The sequence below is a fragment of the Herpailurus yagouaroundi genome, unplaced genomic scaffold (genome assembly GCF_014898765.1).
Source record: "Herpailurus yagouaroundi ecotype Mexico unplaced genomic scaffold, PumYag 185, whole genome shotgun sequence".
Taxonomy (NCBI): domain Eukaryota; kingdom Metazoa; phylum Chordata; class Mammalia; order Carnivora; family Felidae; genus Herpailurus; species Herpailurus yagouaroundi.
Genome location: NW_024412416.1, coordinates 21,093,970 through 21,119,342, shown reverse-complemented (window position 1 = coordinate 21,119,342; position 25,373 = coordinate 21,093,970). Strand labels below are relative to the sequence as shown.

Here is a 25,373-nt window from a genome sequence, read left to right as displayed (position 1 = left end):
AGGAAAGCCTCATTTCTTCCTGTAGCTTGAGTTCTGATTTCTCTCAGGATATGGCAACACCTTCCTTTTCCCCTTTGTGTGCAATCTTCCCCATGCTTAAAGCCCAGTCCCACTTTTTCCACCTCCCATCTGAACCATCCCTGTCCTCCTCACCTCCCAATGCCTCTGAAATGCGGTGGTGTTTTTAGTCACAGAGGAGATGCTCAGCTAGGAATCTTTGGTCTGCTTGGTGCCATCAGTGCCAGGATGGTGGGCCCATGTCTCTTGAGCTTTCTCTAACCCTCCCAGAGAGATTGAATGACATCAAAGAACACAGCAGTGACAATCTAGATAGAGAAGACTGGCAACAGCCTCTTACTGTGCCACCTGGACCTGTGGGAACTAGCCATTAGTGCCAACACCTGGAGCCTCGGTCGTCTCAGCTGTAAACAAGGAGAGGGAATAATGTCAGTTATAAATAACTTTATAAATAAAGTGAAAATAAATTTATAAATAAACACAAGTGTAGTGTATATTTATAATATAAATATAAACTTATTTCCTTATAACTTATTAATGTCATTGTTATCATCATCCTCGTCCTTATATTGTTACTACTTGGTACTTTATTTCTAGAAAGTTCTGAAACTTCATATGATGGCTTACATCTCCTTTGGGATTTGGACAGTGATTTTAGTGCTGTGGATCTGGCCTTTATCTTCTGGATGGTACAAGGCACTAAATAGAGATACCTAAACTTTAAATTTTGTTAATTGAAGTAAAATAAATTTTGGTTTGATGTCCTCTTTAAGAGAATACCTGTGACTTGTCCTTGGGGCATTTTGTTTTTTCTAGTAGTAGATTGACCAATTTGCATTAACTAAAGAATTTAGATCCTAGAGTTTAGAATTTGCATTAAACTAATAATTTATATTTTTTAGAAATATGGTGTCAACTCTTGGACACTGTTGTTGGGAATGTAAAATGGTACAGTTGCCATGGAAAAAAGTATGGTGGTTCATCAAAAATTAAAAATAAAATTATAGTGTAATCCTTCAATTCCACGTAAGGGTATATACCCAAAGAATGGAAAACAGGAACTTTAAGAGATATTTGTACCTGGGGCGCCTGGGTGGCGCAGTCGGTTAAGCGTCCGACTTCAGCCAGGTCACGATCTCGCGGTCCGTGAGTTCGAGCCCCGCGTCAGCTCTGGGCTGATGGCTCAGAGCCTGGAGCCTGTTTCCGATTCTGTGTCTCCCTCTCTCTCTGCCCCTCCCCCATTCATGCTCTGTCTCTCTGTGTCCCAAAAATAAATAAACGTTGAAAAAAAAATTAAAAAAAAAAAAAGAGATATTTGTACCCATGTTCAGAGCAGTGTTATTCACAGTAGCCCAAAGGAGGAAGCAACCCAAGTGTCCATTGACAGATGAATGGATAAATCAAATGTAATATATACAAACAGTGAAATATTATTCAGCCTCAAAAAGTCAGGAAATTATGACACATGTTACAACATAGATGAACCTTGAGGACATTATGCTGAGTGAAATAAACCAGTCACAAAAAGACAAATCCTGTAAGATTCCACTTATATGAGGTACCTAGAGTAGTTAAATTGATAGAGATGACCAGTAACTGGAGTGAGACAGTAATGGGAAATTAATGTTTAATGCATACATATTTTCAGTTGTGCAAGATGAAAAGAATTCTGGAGATGGATGGTGGTGATAGTTGCACAATGTTAATGTACTTCATGACTCTGAACTACACAGTTAAAAGTGGCAAATTTTATGTATGTTTTACCACAATTAAAAAATGATAATAAAATTAGAAAATTGGATTCAAAACATGAAGATGACACAAACAAGTAGAAAGATATATCATGCTCATAGAATGATAATTCATATTTTTAAAATGCCCATCCTACACAAGGCAGTCTACAGATTCAGCACAATCCCTATCAAAATACCAATAACATTTTTCATAGAACTAGAACAGATAATCATAAAATTTGTAAGTAAACACAAAGACCCCAAATAGCCAAAGCAATCTTGAGGAAGAAGAACAAAGCTGAAGGTATCACAATTCCAGGTTTCAAGATACACTACAAAGCAGTAGTAATCAAAACAGTATGGTACTGGCACAAAAATAGACATAGTGATCAATGAAACACAATAGAGTCCAGAAATAAATCCATGCTTACATGGTCAAATAATCTACGACGTGGAAGCCAAGAATATATGATTGAGAGAAAATCTCTTCAGTAATGGTGCTGGGAAAACTGGACCACTTTCTTATACCACACACAAAAATAAACTCAAAATGAATTAAAGACCTGAATGTGAGATCTGAAACCAAAAAAATCCTAGAAGAGAACACAGGCAGTAATTTCTCTCTGACATTGGTCATAGCAACATTTTTTCTAGCTATGTCTCCTGAGGCAAGGGCAACAAAAGCAAAAATAAATGATTGGGACTATACCAAACTAAAAAGCTTTTGCACAGCAAAGGAAGACACCAACAAAGCAAAGAGACAACTTACGTAATGGGAGAAGATATTTGCAAATGATATATCCAATAAGAAGTTAATATCCAAAATATATTAAAAACTTATGCAACTCAACACCAAAAAAAAAAAAAGATTAAAAAATGGGCAGAAGACATGAACAGACATTTTTCCAAAGATGACATACAGATGGCCAACAGACACATGAAAAGATGTTCAACATCACTTATCATCAAGGAAATGCAAATCAAAAGCACAATGAGATATCACCTTATACCTGCCAGAATGGCTAGAATCAAAAAAACAAGAAATAAGCATTGGTGAGGAAGTGGAGAAAAAGGAATTCTTGTGCACTCTTGGTGGGAATGTAAATTGGTGCAACCACTGTGGAAAACAATATGGAAATTAAAAATAGAACTCAAAAAATTAAAAATAGAACTACCATACAATTCAGTAATTCCATTGCTGGGTCTTTACCCCAAGAAAACAAAAACACTAATTTGAAAAGATATGTATATCCGATGTTTATTACAGCATTATTTACAATAGCCAAGACATGGAAGTAACCCAAGTATCCATCAAGAGATAAATGGATAAAGAAGGTGTGGTATATGTATGCAATGAAATATTGCTCAACCATAAAATGAATGAGATCTTGCCATTTACAACAACATGGGTGGACTTAGAGAGTATTATTCTAAGTGAAATAAGCCAGACAGACAAATACTATATGGCTTCACTTATATGTGGAATCTAAAAGAACAAATGAGCAAACAAAAAACAGAAATAGGCTTAGAAATACAGGGAACAAACTGGTGGTTTTGAGAGTAATGAGGAGGGGGAAATGGGCAAAATAAATTAAGAAGATTAAAGGGTACAAACATCCAGTTATAAAATAAGTCACAGAGATGAAAAGTACAGCGTAGGAATATAGTCAATAATATTGTAATAAAGGTGACAGATGGTAAAAAAAATATGATTCAAAAACATTTTATAAATATAAAAGAATACATGTTAATTGTGGAAGAGTTTAAATTTTGTCCATATGTGCACACACACATACATGTACACACACATGCCTACCTACGCATTTCCCAAAATTGTATCATCCTGTATCTTGGTTTATTTCTCTAATGTGTAAAAGCACCATCTCATCTTTCGCTTCCCGGTTTCCAGGTTTGCAATGGCTTGGAGCAGCCAAGGAAGCAGCAGCGTTCTGATCTCAATGGACCCGTGGACAATAACAACATCCCAGAGGTGATTTTCTCTAAGGATAAGAGTTGTGGCTTAGGATTCTGATGTTGGACCTGCATACCCCATCATGGTCTTCTCGGCCTCTCCATGATGTTCTCATGCCACCCAGTGCCTGGGAAGGTGGGGGGTTCAAGTCAAACAAAGTTGGGTGTCTCTGTAGGAGGAGGAAGGAAAAGTTCTTTCCTGTTCAGGCTCATACCACTGTGTGTTCATGTGTTGCTAATGGTGTATTTGTTGGCGGGGGGTGGGGGGTCATTTGTACTCCCTGGTTTGACAGAAACTCATTATACTCCACTATCAGACAGTTATGTTCTAAGCCAGCGTTACTCAACTGTGGCACCATTGACATTTGGACCAGAACATTCTTTGTTGTGAAGGGCTGTCCTTTTCACTGTAGGATGGTTAGAAGTATCTCTGGCTTCTACCCACTATATGCCAGTAGCTCACAACCCCCTCCCCAAGCTGTGACAACCAAAAATGTCTACAGACATTGCCAAATGTCCCCTTGGGGACAAAAATCATCCCAGTTGAGAGCCACTGTTCTAAACCAACAACATGATTTTGAAAAACAATCCTGTATACACAAACACTGCCTTGATGGAGGTTATTAAAATGAGGCCTTAATAAATAATTTATTTCCCTTTTCTGTAGAACATAGTTTGGATGGGATTTTCCAGCTTTGGTGAAATAACTCTGGCCACCCCATAGAGTGGTGTCCAATCTCTTTTATCTTACTTTTAAAGACAAGCTCTGGTAATTCTCATGCCTACCAGTTGGAGAACCATTGGTTGTATGGTCTCTAGTCTCTCTTTTAGCAGTGGCAGGCTAATCTGGGGGTCCCTAAGTTTTAGATGGTGGCCTTTGTACCCCATATTTTCTCATGGGAATTGATTCCATATGTCCTGCCTAAACACCATGGTGCCTAAATGACATTGGTTTGCTTTATGGAGCTGACTTTTAAGGAACATCAGTTACTCAGTGGGGTTTAACTTTTCACATATGGTACTCAGCCTAGATCTTATGGGCCATCTATTTAAAACTGTCATGTGTTTGTTTTTCTTTTCTTTTTTTTTTTTTTTTCATATTTCCTAACAGACAAAGAAGGTGGCATCATTTCCAAGTTTTGTGGCTGGTAAGTGACTTTGAATTTAATGTTTGGAAACAGTTGCATTTTTTTTCTCCAAGCAAATGGTATTTTTACTTTTGTTTTCTCCTGCAAAGCTTGTTTAAAAAAGCACACCTTCAAGATGAAAACAATATTATAATAAGAAAAGGTGCTTAGGCATTTTGTTGTTTGAGCACTTTGTAAGCCCATATTGTTATAGAGGGAGGGGGATTCAGTTGATTAGGGAACGGTAGACCATCCCATTTAATTACACCCTCAGTAATGGCCTCACACATGACACTGATGATTGAATTAATAGATTGAAATGTGTCTGTATAAGCAGCTAATTATGATCTAACACTTTTGATTACAGTGGATATAATTGCATCCAAATTCAGGCTGTTACTCCTTTTTTAGACTCTTCATTTCCCTCCGCTCTCCTGTCTTTTTTTTGAGGGGGTTAATACTGCATTTCAGCATTCAATCAAAAAACCAGAACCAATCTGTTCTGTACCACTTGTTGGTGTGGGGAGAATGCCTGCTTGCCTTTTGGCATAACCAACTTTGCATTGTCTGAAGGGCTTCAGGGAACCTTGGGCCCTCCCTTTCAAAGGCCCTCCAACACCACTATAAGGAGTCTTTTATTTTTTTATTTTTATTTTATTTTTATTTATTTTTTAATTTTTTTTAACGTTTATTTATTTTTGAGACAGAGAGAGACACAGCATGAATGGGGAGGGGCAGAGAGAGAGGGAGACACAGAATCGGAAGCAGGCTCCAGGCTCTGAGCCATCAGCCCAGAGCCCGACGCAGGGCTCGAACTCGCGGACCGCGAGATCGTGACCTGAGCTGAAGTCGGACGCTTAACTGACTGAGCCACCCAGGCGCCCCTATTTTTATTTTTAAAAAATTTTTTTTAATGTTTATTTTTGAAGGAGAGAGAGATAGTGTGAGCGGGGGAGGAGCAGAGAGAGAGAGAGAGAGAGAGAGACAGAATCGGAAGGAGGCTCCAGGCTCTGAGCTGTCAGCACAGAGGCCGACGTGGGGCTTGAACTCACAGACCACAAGATCATGACCTGAGCCAAAGTCAGACATTCAACTGACTGAGCCACCTAGGCACCCCTTTAAGGAGCCTTTTAAATAGGATCTTTCTTCAGCCAGGAGGGTGTTTCCTGCTCTTGCTAATGTTACAATAAACAGTGTGAATTTTATTAATTCTTTCAATAAGCTGGTAATTAATTTTTATGAAAATTTAAAAGTGCAAGGTAAATCAGTCTTCAGAGATAAGTAACTTTAAAACCGTTCCTACCCTGGTTTTCTTTTTTAGAAAGAAGTGACACCTGGGAAACTGAGGCCCCTCCAGTTCCCTTTCAAGGGACTAATTTGAACCAGGCTAACACAATTCAAACTGGTTGAAAATGAATTTATTGGCTCAAACCAATTTCAACTGGTTCAACATTGTATTGGCTCAGTGTGGCTCAAACTGGGTATTAAAAACAGTTTTGAACTGTTGGAATCAATGTTATACCGTTCAAATAGACTTGGTTCCATTTCGACCAATTGAGGTAGGCTCAAATGGGTTTTGCCCAGCTGTTTACATGTGGTTCTAGGTAAGTTTTAGCAAGTTAAAACTAGATCAAACTGGTTTTCTTCAGGGCACAATAGGTTATGATAATTCTGGTCCAGCTGGCTAGTTGTGGTTTTTTCAGGACCCGATGACTGGCACGAAGAGACAACACCCATTCCATGCCCCCACTGTAGGGTTGATTGGGTTCCTGATTCAGAGGACTCGACATCTCATAAATAGGGAAAGATGTACACTTTCCTCGGTGGTCAGAATGCTGCAACAGGGTGTACCAGTCAAAGTGTTTCAGTGAGGTGGACTCTTGTGGGTCCAAGAAGCTCACTTTTCAAAGTATCATGGTGTCATCTGGGCAGAGCTCCCTCAAACTGCTTAGGGGAATGATTCGGATGTTAGATTCCCCTGGCTCTTGAGTCAGCCCCCTAAGTACAGAGGAGGCAGATGGAGAAGGATCAGGAAGCAGTATCAATGCCCAGGTGCTCTGAGAAGTACCTCTCACTTCTAGCATTCCAGAAAACTCACTTCTCTGTACCAGCTTATATATAAAATCAAAACAGTGTTGGATGCCCCAAACCAATTCAGTTTGGCTAAAGCTGCTTGTGACCAGCTCAAACCAGTGTGGATAGCCTTAATGTAGAATTTCCTATTAGCTATGCCCATGCAATGGTTGTCAGAGATATTGGCCCGTGAGAATATGAGGGTCTGAATTCAACTGGGATGGCTCCACACATCTTCCTTGATGGATGTTTCACACCCTTGGGCTCCTTCCTAGCTCCTATACAGCTGTGTGTACACTCACAGAAGAATGCCACTGGCAAACTGTGGCTCCTGCCTTATTCTTTTTGAGGAAGAAGCCCCATGTCTACTTGTACTTAGGAGACCTTGTGAATCTGTATGTTTAGTTGAACCTTAAAAGACCTTGAAGACCTACTCAACAGACTCCTTCTTGTCTCTCATTGGCCAGAGCTGTACCATATGACCAGTGCCCTGGTCAACGTCAGTGTTGACTGGAGGATCAAGTATTTGGCTTTCCAGGAGGGCAGGGGAGAAGGTCTAGAAATGAGTATTGGGGTAACAAGCCCCCAGTGCCTACCCCAGTGCTACACCCAATCCAGCTGACAAGCATTTCAAGTGTGAGGGAACCTCCAGGGCTTGTTCAGTCTTCTGGTTGAAAGTCTGATTAGCTGAGAGGACCCAGTATAACTATGACAGGAAAACAGACCTCCCACCTCCTCTGGGTCTGAGAAATCACACTGGAAGAAAAGCTCCTTGGAGTTTTTATGAGGGATGGCCTTCAGTCCTACCTTATTTCACACCTAATAATTGTTAATAGTAATGAAAAATAATAACAGTTACTATACAATGACAACAGACACCATCTTAACATCGACTGGGGGCTTAGTGTGCACCAGTGCCAGGGATGTGTGCTGTGCACCTGCTTCAGGTCAGCCACCACAGGAAGGGCAGATGCTTCCCCTCATTCTATAGGGTAGGAAAAATGAGGTTCAAGTAACTCATTTGAGGTCATTTGGCTGCTGATACAAGACCCATATCTGGGTACTTAGCAGCATAAATTCCTCACCAGGCTGGTTTTCTGCCTTCTTAACATGCCTTCATATACCACTACCATCAATAATGAGGCCAGGGAATTCTTTTTTTAATGTTTATTTATTTATTTTGAGACAGAGAGCAAGTGGGAAAGGGGCAGAGAGAGAGGGAGAGAGGGAATCTCAAGCAGGCTCCATACTGTCAAAGCAGAGCCAACGTGGGACTTGATATCATGGACCACGAATCATGACCTGAGCTGCTATCAAGAGTTGGATGCTTAACCAGCTGAGCTACCCAGGTGCTCTTGAGGCCAGGGAATTCTTATTGGGGGGTTACTCTGAGCCAGGCACAGTTCTTAAATATATTGACTCAGCAGTCCTCCTGATATCACTAAGAGGCAGGTGCTGTCCCTGATGAGTAAACTGAGGCTCAGAGGGGGTAAGTCATTCACTCAAGATCACCAGGTAGTACGTGGCAGAGCGGGATTGGAACCCAGGTGGGAGTCTGAGCTCATTGTCCCCAAACTGTACTGCTTGAGCCACCCTTAGCATGCAGCAGGTGAGGAAAAAGAATAGAAAAAGAATGGAGAAGACATGTGGTTCAGACTCCAGGGAGTCCACAGGAGAACCTTCCAGAGGTCAGAGCCATTGGCCCCTCTCAGGCTCAGAGTCACAGCCCTCTCTCATCAGAGGCACCTGAGTGAAGAGTCCCCCATGACCACCGTCTGCAGGAAAATACCCCAGGATCTGTTGATCCTCTTGGCTCCTCTCAGACCAGAAAGGTTGATGCTGCAGGGTGAATCTTGTGCAAGGGCCCATTGGATGGAGGACCCACTGCCTTCCCTGTGGGAGGAATCCTGGAGTGGCAAGGAATGGCGGGACCCCCAGGATAACCCCTTCTGAGGGACATGGAGGCTGGCAGTGGCATAAGTCCAAGTGGACTAGGTGGTTGCCCACCTCCAAATGAGTATACATAAAAGGCTTTTCCATAAAACCAAAAAGTTGGTGCTGGCCCCAAAGCAATGGAGTCTGACAGTGGCAGCTTCAGGACAAAACAACAGAGGCTGATAGATTGTATTCTGTTCCTTACACTGTTCTCCTAATCCAACAGCCAAAGCTTATGCAAGATGTCCTAAGACACACTGCACCCCACCCCACCAACAGCTCTAGGCTTATGCTAGAACGTTGCTTGTCCTCAGGTGCCAGGGCCCTGGGGTCCCTTACAACCTGTCTCTACCGTGTCAACTTCCCCCTTGTGCACTGGCCACTCATAGAACACGGGGGCCCCTGGCCCTGCTGAGCTTGCCCCTCACACCTTTTAGGGGTCCTCACCATGATAACGCCCCTTGGTTATTTTCATGTAGTAGGAACTTATGATCTGACCTTTTAAAATGAGCACTTGCGGTGAACCTGTTCAGATTAAGACTCCTAAAATGAAGACAGCTCACATCTCTTCTTCTGCAGCCTGTCAGAGGGGCCAGGCTCCTGAATCACAGAGCAGACAGGCCTGGGGGACTGGTGGGCATGTGTCTGGGATGCTGTTGGTGGGAGGATGGGAGTAAGGTAAACCTGGGCTGTAGGGGCCCAGAGCATTCCAAAGGGAAGTTGTGAAAGCCAAAATAACTTTCCTTTTTGGGGGGCATTTGGGTGGCTTGGTCAGTTGAGTGTCTGACTCTTGATGTCAGCTCAGGTCACGATCTCACAGTCCATGAGATGGACAGTGAGGAGCCTTCTTAGAATTCTCTTTCTCCCTTTCTCTTTACCTCTCTCTCTCTCTGTCTCTCTCTCTGTCTCTCTCTCTCTCTCTCTCAAAATAAATAAAGTTAAAAAAATGACTTTCCTTTTTTACAAACATTATTTGATCTTGTCTCCAGTTTTCCAAATGGAGTCGTGAATAGGGATTAGACAGATTTTAAAATAGGAACTTCTATTCACTGGAGGTTTGTTAAGATATTTCTGAGTAGTGCTTAGATCAAGCCAAAATCCCTAAGAATTAAAAATGCATTCTACCCTGGAAATCCTTATTTCCCTTTTCCATCTATCTGCCCATCCCAGACCCCCGATCCCTTTCTGGAATAGAAGTTACTGTTAAGTCTCTTGTGAATCCTTCCAGAAATTTCTTGGACATATATAAAACTATAGACTCTTTTCTTAAAAATAGATATTACACTGGGACAAATGGGTCTGTACTTTGCTTTTTCATTTCTTGCTACATCTTGGAGATAGCAGCTCTAGAACCACCTAATTGTTAAGTGACTGCCCAGGACTCAGGTTCATGGACATATGATGGGTATTAATGAGTCCTCCGTGGATTATTTGGTTGTGTTTAGTCAGTGCAGCAGTGAGCAGCTTCATGGATATGTTTCTGTGTCCATGTATGAGTTCTCTTACAGAAGCCGTTCCTAGATAGAGCAGTGTTACAGCCTGCCACATGTCAATTTGGGTAGAAATGGCCCAAGAGGAAGACAGGGTTGTGTGTGAGAATGCTGGTTTACCAACACTGCATGCCATCCAACTGTTTGGTCTTAGCCAGGCCAACGGATGAAAAGTGATATATTCTTGATGTTATGTGCACGTCTTCCATTGGAAGTGAAGCCAAATGCCGTTTCATGTGTTTACAAGCTGTTTGTGTTGATTTTCCTGTGTGATGTCTGTTTGTCTCCTTTGCCCACTCCTCTGTTGGGATTTTTGGTGTTTATTATTGATTTGCACTGTTCTTTACATATAAAGGATATTTGCCCTTTGATTTATATTGTAAAAGTTTTCCTTAAGCTACTGTCATCTTTTGCTTTTTTGCATTTTTTAAAGTTTTTATTTGGGGCGCTTGGGTGGCTCAGTTGGTTAAGCATCCAACTTTGGCTCAGGCCAAGATCTCACGGTTGGTGGGTTCAAGTCCTGCGTTGGTCTCTGTGCTGACAGCTCAGAGCCTGGAGCCTGCTTCGGATTCTGTGTCTCCCTCTCTCTCTCTGCCCCTCCCCTGCTCACACTCTCTCTGTCTCCTTCAAAAATAAACATTAAAAAATATTTTTAAAAAGTAGAGTTTTTATTTACATTCCAATTAGTTAACACACAGTGTTAGCTTCGGGTGTACAATATAGTGATTCAGAACTTGCATACAACACTCAGTGTTCATCACAAATGTACTCCTGATCCCCGTCACCTTTTAACCCATCCTCCCCACCTCCCCTCTGGTAACCATCAGTTTGTTCCCTATAGTTAAGAGTCTTTTCTTGGTTTAATTCTCTCTTTTTTTCCCTTTGCTCCTTTTTTTCCCCTTAAATTCCACATATGAGTGAAATCATATGGTATTTGTCTTTCTTTGTCTTATTTCACTTAGCATAATACCCCCTAGCTTATCCATCTATATCACTGCAAGTGGCAAGATTTCATTCTTTTTATGGCTAAGTAATATTCCTTACACACACACACACACACACACACACACACACACACACACACACACCACATCTTCTTAATCTATTCATCAAGTCAGTAGACACTTGGGCTCTTTCCATAATTTGGCCATGGTAGATAATACTGCCATAAACATTTGGGTGCCAGCAGGTACCCCCTTTCAATTCGTCCTTTTGTATTTTGGGGGTAAATACCTAGTAGAGCAATTGCTGGATCATAGGGTAGTTCTATTTTTAACTTTTTGAGGAACCTCCATATTTTTACTTTGTTGAACATTTTATTAGGCAACGATATGCATCTTTTTCCTTTGAAGTTACTAGGTTTTTGGGATTAGTATGACCTTTACACTCTGACCATTATTTTTTTTCCTTATAGAACTTTTATGACTTTAATGAATTACATATTTGATTTGTCCAGAATTTATTTTGGTATATGGATCCAGAAGGAGTTACATTTTAAGCATTTTCTTCCAAACAGCTTTTGTGCCAAAACTATTCCATGAATTTCATTCCTCACTGAAATGAAATGCTGCCTTTGTCATATAATAAATTGTCATATACATCTAGGTCTGTTTCTGGATCTCCACTGAGGTCCCAGAACCAGGCTGCTTTATTTGACTGGGGATTTACCTACCATGCATTTTATTACCTGGAAGGCTGATGTCTGTCTTCTGTCACTGTCATCCCCGTTCAGAACTTCCCTAGATCCTCTTGCATATTTATTTTTCCATAGAAACTTTAGAATTAGCTTATATAGTTACAAAAACTCCCATTGGCATTTTTATTTGGCACGTATTACATTTATATTAGTATATGAAATGGCAGAAGCCTCCCTTTGAAACACTGGTTGGGAAATCTAGATCCTGCTGATCAGTGAACTTGGAAGTGGAGCCTTCTCTGTTCTAAACAGCTGTAGTCTTGGGGGAGCCCCTGAGTCAGAAGTGCTCAGCTGCCCCTCGATTCCCCACCCTCAGAAACTAAGATAATAAATATTTGTTGTTTTCAGGCTAAGTTTTGGGATCATTTGTTACATGTATATAGATAACTAATATACTATATGTTTTAAAATAAAGTGCATCATGATTCTTACTGATTTTCAGATAAAATGCATCATGATTCATATTACCAGGACTGTTGTGTTTTTACATTTGCACCTTCTTTTTCCTATGCCCCAAATCCCTGTTCTCAAGGACATCAACATAATTCTGCATCTGTTTTATTTCTTCAATCATACAATAATCTCAGAATAACAAGACCAACATTGCCAAGGACATGTGATTATAGATACAATTCAAGATCATTTGCATTGACTTTGGTCTTTAGAGGATAGCCCAAGAGGGATGTGCCATCAATTTACTGTGTTTTAAAATCATTCAGAATAGTTCTTCTTTCCATTATTATGTCACAAATGCATACTGCATGCATATTTAGATGGATTTTTCTTTTAATTCTTAGGAGTTTGCTTTTTTTCACTGAATTTGGTTTTATAATTATATAAAATAATTACATGGTTCTAAAGTCAAGTATGCAAAACAGGGTGTGTGCAAAGATGTCTGGTTTCTTACCCTTTTATCATACACCCCGAATCTTTTCCTTCCAGTAGAGATAACCAGTTTTAACATTCCAAGATTTATCTTAGGTAAATCTTCCCCTTTCTTAGGTAAAAGGTAATGAGTTAGAGATACCCTTTTCTCCATCTTGTTCTTTATGCTTAACACTAAACCCTGGAGATTTTGCCAAAGTTCCACACAGTGCAGACCAGTAAGTAGAGGTATTCTGTGCTGTTCTGTAGACCTGTACTGTGTGGATGGATATCCCCTATGTGGGAATGTTAGGATGGTTTCCAGGGCTTTGCTCTTATAAATACTGCTGCAGAGAGCTGCTTTGTCTATGCCTTTCCCCATTTTTGCCAGTTTTTGTATTCATTTTCCTTTTTCTGCACTATAATTCTCCTCAGGTACAAGCTTATGCTTAGGACCTGCCTTGGGCAGATCTGTGTACTATTTTGAGCTTGGCTTTGGCCTTCCTTGACTCTTTCTCTTCCTCCTGGCAGCCAGTGACTTCATCTCGCTTATTGGGTGTCCAGTGTTCCACACTGTGGAACTTTCAAATCCTTTCCTTCAGTGATGACCCAACCTGTCCTGCAGCCCCAGGCATGTCGTCTCCCCATTGAATGTTCCAGGGCTCTGGTTTCTCAGCGTCTTCTTGTTTATATCAGCCTTCTTACAGGGTCACCTTTAACAGAGGCTTCATAGAGGCACAGCTCAGCCCATGGCAGTGCAGGGGTGTCTGGCTCTGGGACACTCTGGTGTGGTGGCGGGGCTGGGGGTGGTATTCAGGGCAGGAAGAACCCTTCCAGAGCCTGGAGACCATGCCCCAGGTCTGCGGGGAGAAGGTCTAACCTGAGGTTCAATTTCACAGCTCTGAGGTTCATCCCCTCCTGCCTCCTCTCCTATTCTTGATACCTTCCCTGGGCCAGCTCTTGTGCTTATCTCCGTGGCTTGCCTGGCATGTGGCTTTGGCACTCTGCCTGCTCCTAGCCTCTCCTCAGAGGGCTGTGGCCCCTCACCCCAGCTGAGACTGTTGAACATCCTGTATGTGATGTTGAAACTCACTGAATCTGACGTGTTTTCTCTCCTGTGTCTTCCATTCTTCCCTCTGCTGGCTTCTGAGTGCATCTGTCCCAACCTGCATGTGTCTGTAGCCACCAATCTGCCTTCCTCTTCTTCTACACCAGACTTTGGGAATGGTTGTCTCATTCTGCACACCTCTCCTACACTCCACAACCCCCTGGCTGGCTCCTGTCCTGCCCTGGTGTTCTCCAAAGCAGCTCTCTAAGGTCACCGCTGGCTTCCTGGTCACTGTGCACCAGAAGCATGAGGGATCCTTTCTCCTCCTGCCAGCTTGGGCACAGCTGGGGACAGAGTGCCAGAGCTTGATAGAGCTGGGTCCTGGGCCCTTTCCCCACCCACCCCACCCCTTCTCCCAAGGATTCTTCTGTGTCTGCATCTTCACCTGCCACCAGGAGTTCAGTAGGACTCCTGAGTCCAGCTGTCTCCTGAGCTTCTTTGGAAGAAGCTCAGGTTCCTGCATCTAGATGTGCCCAGAATTCCCAAGCCCAGCCCCCTCCCAGCGTCCCCTCCTCAGTGAGATGAGCTTTGTCCATCTAGTCACACAACCTGCTTTCCAGAACTCCTCATCCTCACCTCATATTCCAGACTGTGAATTGAACCTCCAGAATGGACTCAGTCTATCACTGTCTCTCTGGCACCATCATTACCCTCATCCACACCATCATCACCACTATCATCATCATCACCACCATCATCATCATCATCACCACCATCATCATCACCACCACCACCATCATCATCACCATCATCACCACCATCATCATCATCATCACCATCATCACCACCATCATCACCATCACCATCACCATCGTCACCACCACCATCACCATCACATCACCATCATCATCACCACCACCATCATCACCATCACCATCATCACCACCATCATCATCACCATCACCATCATCACCACTACCATCATCACCATCACATCACCATCATCATCATCATCACCATCACCATCATCACCACCACCACCACCATCACCATCACCATCACCATCACCATCAATCACCATCACTCACTTACTAGGACAGCTGTAGTAGCCTCCCAGCTGCTCTCCCTTCTTCCCTTCTGTGGTTTGCCCCTATGCAGCCAGAGTTGCTTTCTAAAAACAGTGGTCAGGCCACTGACCGATACTCTTTAGTGACAGTCCTTGGTGTAGCTCCAGGACCCTCAGGCCTGGATCGCACTCTCTCTGCAGCCTCAACTTGTTTTGACTGCTGGCCCAACCCATGTACCTGGGCAGTTTGAACATTTCGTAGTTCTTGTAAGATGCTGTACTTGGCCACCCCAGGGGCTTTGCACTGCTCTTGCCTGAGCCTGGAAAGCTCTCTTCTCCTTTCTGTCTCTGGCTTTTTTGATTGCTTTGCATCCTTCAGACCTGAGTGCAAAGAGCAGCTTCCCCAAATTCCTCTAGAGGGCAGGCTTCCCTGTTGTTTCTTCCCTGGCACAGTGTCCTTCCTCCATGGCGTTCATCATGGGTCATCCTGATGCATTTATTTGCTGACTGTGGGAGTGATGTCAGCCTGTGAGCTCCATGTTTTCAATCCTCACACTCAAAAATGCGTAGTACCTGAATCAATGGCAGTGGTCTTGTGCAAAGCCATTTGACCCTGTGCATACTGTCCTTATTTGTAAAATTGGGACATTGAGATCTGCTTCATGAGTTGTTGAGCACCGAGTAGATCTATACCTTTGTGACACACAGAGGTGCGGTGTGTCAGGGGGCGGGGGCTCTACTCAGTGACCTTTCAGATGCACACCCACACTCCCATCCTTGGCTGTGCTCTGGCTCTACCCAGCTGCCTCCTGGATCCAAGACAGAAAAAGGTACAGGCCTTGGAGTTCATGTGATCACCTGGGCCAGGCTACTGGTTCGAAGCCTCTGTCCACCACCCACCTCATGATCATTTCCCCCAAAGGTGTCAGGGACAGGGGCCTCCAAGGCCTGACTCTATGGGCCCCCCCCCCCCCTCCCTGTTTAGAGAGGTTGGCAGAGCTTAGATTTTCCAACATGTTTTCATATGGAGGCTTCCCCCAGCAGGAAGGAGCCTGCTGCCCCCTATTCTTCTTTGTCCAAACTTGGCAGATACATTCTACATACACTTATGTTTGTATAATATATGTCATAACAAGAAAATTAAAAAGGAGAAATCACTCTCTGGGGAGATGGGATCTCCTTTAAACCTCTCTTTATTCTTTTGTTGTTCTGTCTCCCTCTGGTGGTCTTGGCATAGTGTTAGTTCAAGAGTTGGGCCAAATTAGAGCAATTTGTGCTCAAACATGTAGGGCCAGCTGCTTTAGTATTGTAATGAAGCTGTTTGATTTTTGGTTCTGCATTTCATGATTGGAGTTGAGAGCAGTGTCTGTGAACTGAAATACGCCCCCTCCCCACACCGGCCGCTCTTCTCAGCTTCCTAATAAATGTGCAGGTAGGAGTGGGTCTGACAGGCAGGACGCTGGAGGCACCGGTTTGTTTTGTATTGTTTCCTTTTTGAAAAAAAAAGAACAAGGCAGGAATGACAAGAGCCTCCCGCAGAGGGAGGCGCGGAGGTTGGCATCTGTCGGTGTTGTAACAAAGACCTGAATTTTTCACTGGTTTCTTCCCAGGGAGCAGGCGTCCATAGGTGCTGGTGGTAAACCCCATTGCCCAGGATGGGGTGTCCTCACAACACTGGAGTCTGTGCCCCCTGATCCAGCAGGGCTTATTCGAGTGGTGGGAGAGACGGGGCCAGCTTTTAATATATCTGTTTAGGGACATAGATTTAAACAGGAAATGAGCTTCAGAAAGGTCTGGCGAGCTGTCCATGTTCACCCCGGGAACTGGTAAAAGTGGCCTCAGAGGGTGGGAGTCAATTCAAAAGGCAAGGCCTACCTCCCTGCCCCAGGGATGGGCTCCACAGAGTGCCATTCGACTCCCACCCACAGATAGGGCATGAAGACCCTTGCCCAGGCCCAGATCCCTCCCTGAGTGCTGGCTGAGGGTGTGGGTGGGTGGTTACCCCAGGCTGCAAGGACCACCCAGACTTTCCCACAGAACGTAGAGGCACCATCTAGTGGTCAGTAATGGTCATTGCAGGGAGGACGGGTGGCTTGGGCCCAGCTATGGGGTGACCTTGGGCAAATGATGGGCACTTGGAACCACACTCACTGGAGAGAATGAGGCCTGAGGGGAAGATGGGGTGAGATAGTAGAAATGCACATACTTCAGTCAGAAGCCCTGGTGGTCAGGGTGGAAGGTGCTGCCATGTGATTGGCAGTCCCCTTGACCTCTGTGGGGGTGACATCTGTCTTCCCCTAGCTGGTGACAGGTGCCTGTGTGCCTGCAGTGCACACCAGGGCTGCTGATGGATGGACAGGGAGGGGTTCCTCCCTCCATGCCCCTCCCCATTCGGCAGCCACCCCTCTCCTGTCCCCTCTTCCCCTCCCTTGGTGCCCCCAGCCCTGGCCAGCTGGAGAAAATTTGTCATCTCCAGAGTGAGGACCAAGGCACCTGAGATGGAAGGAGCAGGTGGGAGTCTCGCCCTTGGGACCTGGGGCTGCGTGAGAAAGCTGACACTGGCCTGGCCTCCCAGAGGGCTTTGCTTCTAAGATGGCGGGGAGGGTGAGTTCTTGTGTGCCGGAGATCAGGTATCCCCACACTGACTGCTCTTCAGTGTGACCTGGGGGGCAGGGGTGTAGTGCAGATTCCCAGGCCCCACTCCGGGTCCACCGAGGCAGAATTTCTCAGATGGGGCTGGGGACTCTGCAGGCCCCTTGGTCTCTGAGCATGATTCCAGACACAGAAGGAGCTGCTTGGGATCTTCTTCTCTCCTTCTTTCTGTCCTCATGTGCTGCAGCTTCAGGTGTTTTAAATGACCTGCCACATCCCCCTACCCCCTCCGGTACAGGGTTTGGAAAAGGTTTGCACCACTTTGTATCTGCAGCCGGGAGGTTCCTCATGTTGATGATGGTGGAGGCCACCATTTGGGATGTGGCTGCCTTTGGGTCTGGTCCCCACTTTGTCACTTTATATCAGCCTGGTCCCAGCATCCCTTTGTCCTGTGAGCCTCGGTGCACTGTCCTGCAGCCTGCTCACAAGGCCATGTGAGCGCGTTAGCTGGCCTTGAACGCTGCCTGCTGTCATCGCTGCTGCCTCCCTCGTCTGGTGCTCGAGGCCCTGCCTCAGCTAAGTGCCATGTATGACTTCTGTTTTGGGTTAGGTGCAAATAAAAGCTATGAATTCAGCAATTAATGTGTTGTACTTTATATGCTTTTAGTGTTTATGAAGCTTATCCTATTAATCTTATTTTTGTGAAAACCCTAAGGAGATAGAAATCAGGAATTCCCCCTCAGCCCATTTTGCTGGTGAGAAAATAGAGGCAAACAAAAAGAGAGGAAGTGAGAGGAGAGAGGGAGAGGAAGAGGACTGTCCAAAGGGCACAAAGGAGGGTGTCAGTTTCCCAGAACACCCCAGAAAACACTCCTTTTCAAGTATCTCCCTTCCCATCATTCGGGTCCTGTGCCCCTTAGCTTCTGCGAGCAGCCTTTCCCCTTGTCATCAGATCCGGACTGAGTCCCTGTCACCTCACACCGGGTTTTGCTTCCTGCCTCCTACTTCCTGTCTGAAAAAAACCTTACTTTTTCCTTTGCTTTGTTTATCCAACCGTCTGAGAGAGGGCACCTCCCAGCCTTGTCCCAGTCATTGCCATGGCTATCCCAGCCCTGGGGACACAGCCTGGCCCTCAACACTGACAGGCAGGAGGGGGAGAGGCAGGTGCCTTCCCTCTGTGCCGAATCAGGAGGACCAGCTAGTTCCCCGCCCCACCCAGCACAGATCCCTCAGGCCTTGTTGCAATATTAAAACAGTCATGACGGTGACGTAACTTGGTGAGCCCTTCTCTGTGCCTGGTGGGCTGCTAAGCCCTGGCTGGCGCTGCCTCACTGCACCATGCGTGGGACCTGGGGTGAGTGGTCCTGGGGTCACAGGCCTGGGGAGTTGTGGGTTCAGAGGTGTGGCCCCTCTCCTGGGTGGCCCTTCTGGTCTTCAGGTCTCTGAGAGGCCTCAGCCATGGGTCTCCCCTGTCACTCTCCACACAAGAGTGAAGACGCTGGTCATGGAGCAGGGCCACGCTCCGGGGGATGCGGGGTGCCAGGCCACTTGCTGCCAGGATTACCTTCCTCTCGGGTCTCGACTCCTCTTTCTCTTGTGTTTGGGCTTGTGGTAATATAGGTGCTTTATTACCTTGAATTTAAAGTGCCTGCCCACAGAAAGCACCGCATTGTATCTGCGGGCCCAGGTGCCGTGGTGGCCACTTCATCTCGACTCCCCACTGGGTGCACAGGCCGGTTATGAGGTGTGGCCCTGGGGGGTCAGAGCCGCAAGCGCTGCTTGTGTGGCGTTCGTGTGTGTGTGTGTGTGTGTGTGTGTGTGTGTGTGTGTACGTGCGTGGGTGGGTGGGTGTGTGCATACCTGTGTGTTGTGTGTGTGGGGGGGGGGGGGTGAGGGCTTGTTGATCTGTGCTGGACTTTTGGTGAGGAGAGTCTGGGAGGAGCCCTCAGAGGTCCTACCACCCAGGTACCTGTGATGGGCTGGTTCTCTCCCACCAGAGCCAGTGCCGACTGGACTAAAGGCCAGAGTGGGTGGCCTGGGAGGAATGTGGGTCAGCTGGGCTGGAGGAGAAGTCACCATCCCACAACAGAGGACTGCCACTGGCACTGACTTTTGGGGAAGGTGGTGGTAACAGTGGCATGAAAAACGTTTGATCTATACATGCATCAGGGGTCGGTATGCTTTTCTTCGGTGTCTTTTAAGCACTAAAAGAGGGAGCTTATAGACCTACCAGAAGCTAGGATAACCCCCGGACCCTCCCACCCACCTTCCCTCAGCTCCCAACCTCCACCCCAGTCCCTCCTACCACCAGGCCCTCATGCCCCCCCACCCCATCGAGACCCCCTGCACCCATTCCCATTCTGCCCTCACTGACCCCCTGAACGCTTTGGCTACCCACCTTCGCTGTCACAGACAGCCTCCTCCAGACCCAGCAATGTCACCTGTGTGGGAAGAACTTTTCCAGAGACACGGATGTGGTGGGGAGGCCATCCCAAAGGGCCCAGACCCACAGTATGGACATTGGAGGAAAGGGGACCCCCTTTGTCATGTCTCCCCCTACCCAGCCCCCAGCCCAAGTCTCCTGAAGGGACCCCTTCTCTTGGTTCTGTAGCAGGCGATGCTTCTTTCCTCCAGACATGGACGACAGAGCTGGGGCCGGGTGAGGGGCTTCAGGCTTGCTGAGAGGTGTTGCCAGCAGCCTGTGGAAGTTTCCAGAGTGTCATCTATGGGGAGAGCCAGGGAGGTCCTGAGGCATCAGTGGCTTCTGCAGATAGTGCTGGGGGGCTGAGGGCTGGAGCCTTGGGATTGGTTCCCTGAGGGTTTGCTAGAGGCTTCCACAAGTGTTATCAAAGATCCCTGGAGTAAACCACTGAGCACCCAAGAAGAAGGGGTACATCATCTAGGGGCTCTGCGGAGGCTCTCAAGGTCAGTGGGGAGAAGGGGCGGGGTCCCCAGGATAGTGGGGTCAGGATGGGAGGGCCCCCACCGTTCCATGGGGCATGACCTGGGGCATTCCTAAGTTGGAACCTGCCAGGGCCTGGTATTACTAATAGGTTTCTTTCAAACTTCAGAACACTTCACTTTGTTCTAAAGCACTTTATAAGGGGCACCTGGGTGGCTCAGTCAGTTAAGCATCTGACTTCAGCTCAGGTCATGATCTCACAGTTCATGGGTTTGAGCTCTGCATTGGGCTCTGTGCTGACAGCTCAGAGCCTGGAGCGTGCTTCGGATTCTGTGTCTCCTTCTCTCTCTGCCCCTCCCCCGCTCATGCTCTGTCTCTCTCTGTCTCTGTCTGTCTCTCTTTCAAAATAAATAAACGTTAAAAAAAAATAAAGCACCTTATAAAATTGGCTTTAGTGCAGGAGCCGTGGCACTGCTGTGGAAGAGATGACAGCGGTTCTGTATCTGTGGTTTCCCCACATGTGTGTGAGTCTGATGTGTGTGCCCCTGGGTATGGATCTTCAGGCAGACAATGTAGACTAATGCACACATGCTATGACCCGCTTTGGAGCTTTAATTTCATGTCCACAGAGCTGAGGTTTGTTGTACGCTCCCCCTCCTGGGGCATCTCAGCTTTGTGTGCCCTTTTCTCCTGTGGATTAAAGAGAACTAAAGTTTCAGAATCATTTAGAAAACTTGCCCTGAACCCACGGTGGGCCTGGTTTCCGGGAAGTTGCACAATCACTTCTCAGGGTGAAAGCCTGCTCACTACGGGCCACACACTGGGCTCCTGGCACCTGAGTGGCCTGGTGGGCGTGTGGGCTGGAGCCGGGGCCCCAGACTCTGGGGTCTGCTGACGTCGGGATGAGGCCAGTGAAACTCTCCTTGTCCCCTCACCGGCACGTACCTCTGAATGGGAACACTGTGTTTTGGGGGCTCAGGGACTTCTGTCTGTATCCTGAGAGCAGTCAGAGGCCCCGTGAAGTTTATAGCAGGGGAGGATAAAAGATCAGATCTCCCATCTAGAAGGACCTCTGGTGGCAGCATGGTCTGTGTGGAAGATTCAGGTCTTAGTCCTGCCACGGTAACAAAACACCAGAGGCTGTGGTGGTTTATAAACAACAGACATTGATTTCTCACAGTTGTGGAGGATGGAACTCCAAGGTCAGGGTGCCCCCATGGTCGAGTTCTGGTGGGAGCCCCCTTCCAGGCTGCAGATGGCATTTTTCTATGTCCTCCTGTGGCAGAAAGAGGGCAAGGTGTTCTCTGGGGTCCCTCTTATAAGGGCACGGACCCCATTCATGAGGGCTCTACTCTCCTGACCTAATCACCTCCCAGACGTCATATTTCTAATAGCATCACATTGGGGCTTAGGGCTTCAACATAGGAAATGAAGAGACACAAATGGGCAACTGGAGAAAGACTCAGGATAGGTGTGGTGGCAAAGTGGACAGCACTCAGGGGATGGGTTGGATATGGATGTGAAGGCCATGCAGCTGGGAGGGTGGTGGTGTCCAAGAGGAAGAACCAGGCTCAGTGCCCGGATGGCGGTGGGATATTGGGACTTTGCTTTGGACGTGTTGAGATGGGGCCATCCCAGGAGAGCCAGCAAGCAGGCTGCTGAGTACATGGGGTTGGGGTTTGGAGAACTACAGTACCCCTCGTCAGCAAGCAAGTGGTCATGGAAGCCCGAGGCACTCAGTCCCCAGGATGTCAGCATTCTGTGGCCTCGTGGAGGAAGGGGTACCTGCAGAGAGCCAAGAAAGAACAGCCAGAGACGGAGGAGGACACTGAGTGACAGGCAAGTGAGGAAGACATGTCTCAAGAAGGAGGCAGGTGACACGATGACCAGAAGGCCCACTGAATGTGAGGGCACTGAGGTCGTGTGCAGCTTTAGTGTGGGGGACATTGGAGCAGGGACACAGCGGCTAGGTTGGGATGTGCTGAGGCAGTTCTTTCCAGATATTTGCCTTCGAGAGGGAGGAGGGAGGGGGCCCACTGGAGGTGGGGATGGGTGAAGGAGGCTTTGGAACCCACCAGGGGACACTGGAGGGTGTTTAAAAGCCCTGAGAAGACCCAACTCATAGGACTTGACTCTGAGAGGGATGGGGTCACAGGTGATCCTCAGCCCCCAGTGGGGACCCACTGCCTCACAGAACCCTGGGAAGGAAGACTGCTTAGATTGCCTGTCCCTCAGGGAGCACAGGTGACACTCTGTCAGGTACAGTGAAGGGGGAGGGGCAACTGGAAGTTCCAGAACATGGGGGAAGCTATGAAATGGTGCTTGCACAGTGGGAGAGGAGGCTCTTCTCAGAGGAACCTCTCAGGGTTGCCAACAAGTTTTGAGGGCATTTTGGTCCATGAATTTGTAATGGAACCAACTTGCCTTGTTGGGCGGCTCTCTTTCCAGCTTCAGGCCTCCCAGAGAATGGGTGTTTGGAGTTCTGTTGAGTCCTTGGGGCGGGGGCAGAGGTTCAAGGGCAGTGGGCAGATGTTATGGGACTGGTGAACAGTGGCATCTGGGCTAGGCGAGTGGATACTTTGAGAAGCAGAGTGGGTCAGAGGTGAGAACATGAAACAGCTGGTGGAGGGGACTGCTGGCCCTGGGGCCTGGGGAGCCACAGGATAGCCAGCCCTGGGGACACTGGAGCGAGGGGGAGCCTGAGAACCAAAGCCAAGGGCCCTCACAAGGAGGGATCTGGCCAGAGGCAGGCAGGTAGAGGGAAGAAGGCCGTGTGACCTGGAAAGGAAGGTGGGTGGGTCTCAGAGGCAAGCTGAGTGATGGTTACAGACTACGGACTCAGGACTGTGCTTGCTCATTAGACATATTGCCTGTGCCTGCTTTTGTCCTACAGGTGCAGAGGTGACTAGGACAGACAGACCGCAAAGCCCAAGATATTTTGCATCTAGCCCCTTAGAAAAGGTTTGCTGATCTTACCTCTAGCTGCCTGTCCAGGACAGGAGCCACTAGCCATATGTGGCTATTTCTATGTAAATTAGTTAGGTTGTATAAAATTAAAAAATTCAGTTCCGCTGGGGCTCCTGAGTGGCTCAGTTGGTTAAGCGTTCAACTCTTGGTTTTGACTCAGGTCATGATCTCACAGTTTGTGGGTTCGAGCCCCACATCAGGCTCTGTGCTAACAGTGTGGAGTATGCTTGGGATCCTCTATCTCTTCCTCTCTGTCTCTGCTACTCCCCTGCTCACACTCTCTGTCTCTAAATAAATAAATAAACTTAAAAAAATATTCAGTTCCTCTTGCAGTAGCCACAGTTCAAGTGCCCCAAAGCCATACATGGCCGGCAGTTCCTGTACTGAACCGCACGAAGATAGAACATTCAATATCATGGCAGGAAATTCTGTTGACAGCGCTGGCCTAGAGGCAGCAGGTGGAGCAAGCACCATGTCACCCAGCCTGGACCTGAGGTGTATGGGATGGGGGTGCCCACCCAGGCATGTGACAGGGCCAGAATCCTACAGTGCAGAAGTGGAGGAGAAAGCCCCAGAAGAACTGTAGGGTAGCAGGCAGTGTCTGCTCCCTGTCCTGAGTTCCAGAGGGCTCTGGGGCAGGCATGGAAATGCTGCCCACTTGGGGACAGGGCATCTCTGGGATTGTAGCAAGTGGCTGTCACCATGGAGGCTGAGGTGCCTTGAGTGACCTGGAATTGTCCTCCTGTATCATGCATGTAGAGTTTTCTGACCGGGGTGTTGAGTTTGTGAAACTACTTATACCAAGCACTGTGTAGTGAGGAGGGAAGCAGACTGGCCTCCCTCTGCTGGCTGCAGATGGGCAATGGTTCAGCCCTTCTCCTTTGTCCCCTGTCCCTGCTGCCTTGTTCCTTTGTCCTCTGGGAAGATGCTAACTGTGCCCTCTTCAGTTCCAGGGCCCTGCGAACCAGAAGACCTCATTGATGGGATCATCTTTGCTGCCAACTACCTGGGGTCCACCCAGCTGCTCTCAGAACGTAACCCTTCCAAAAACATCAGAATGATGCAGGCACAGGAGGCCGTCAGCCGGGTCAAGGTACTGGTGGGCTCAGCAGAGCCCTGGTTCACAGTGGGGAGGCGCTGGAGTTGGGAAGGGGGATGCAACCACCCTCAGCAGGGAGAGCGGGAATGCCTGAGGCACCTGGAGAAGCCAAGGGAGACTTTGGCCTGTCTAGAAGAATGCTGGGCTAGGGACAGAGGCTGCTGGCTCCTTAATGAGGAGCCACCACCGGGCCACTGGAGACACAATTTTTAAAGGTTCCACCACATTCCATTCATAAAACACATTTGTGTGGAGGCTCAAATCCCATTTTGATGGTCTGTATATCTTTGGCACCAAAGTGCTTGCAGAAGGGGAAACAAAGGAATCACATTTTTCGTTTAAATAGAAATTTCTGACATATTTGCTGCTCTGGGTACCCATTGAATCGCCTGGTTTTGAACAGTGGGTGCAGACAGGCAGGAGAAAGATGAGGCCAAGTCAGCAAAACTGAGGGGGTCAGGAGAGAAGGGCGTGGTGGCTTGAGGAGGTGCCCCTCTGGGCAGTTCAGGGTCTGTGGATGCTGCTGGCCTCTATGGGGTGAGAAATCGTGTCAGACCCCTCCCCCCCCCCCCTTTTATAGAGGCAAAGGGGTCTGTGGTGTGAGCCCATGGTGGTCAGGGGAGGAGATGCACAGAGCCCCGGACCCTCCTGCCCAGACCTCAGTCCTGCTCCCCTGCCTAGAGCCTGACGCTTTTCTGCCAGTTCTGCGTCTCTCTGTCCTTAGTCTTACCCTCGTAGATCTGGGTGGCTGTTGGTAATTTCCAGCGCTTGGGGGACGTGTGTGGGCTTTTC

General features: G+C 47.0%; 1 protein-coding gene across 5 annotated transcripts in view; it reads left to right on the top strand.

The window, feature by feature from the left end:
• Window positions 1–25,373, top strand: part of APBA2 (amyloid beta precursor protein binding family A member 2) — a 273,496-nt gene that overhangs the window by 225,326 nt on the left and 22,797 nt on the right. For all 5 annotated transcript variants that reach the window (XM_040493826.1, XM_040493824.1, XM_040493825.1 and 2 more), the window contains 3 exons: window positions 3,661–3,741; window positions 4,834–4,870; window positions 24,430–24,575. In XM_040493826.1, the coding sequence (XP_040349760.1) occupies window positions 3,661–3,741; window positions 4,834–4,870; window positions 24,430–24,575 (264 nt within the window). The remainder of the gene's footprint in view (window positions 1–3,660; window positions 3,742–4,833; window positions 4,871–24,429; window positions 24,576–25,373) is intronic.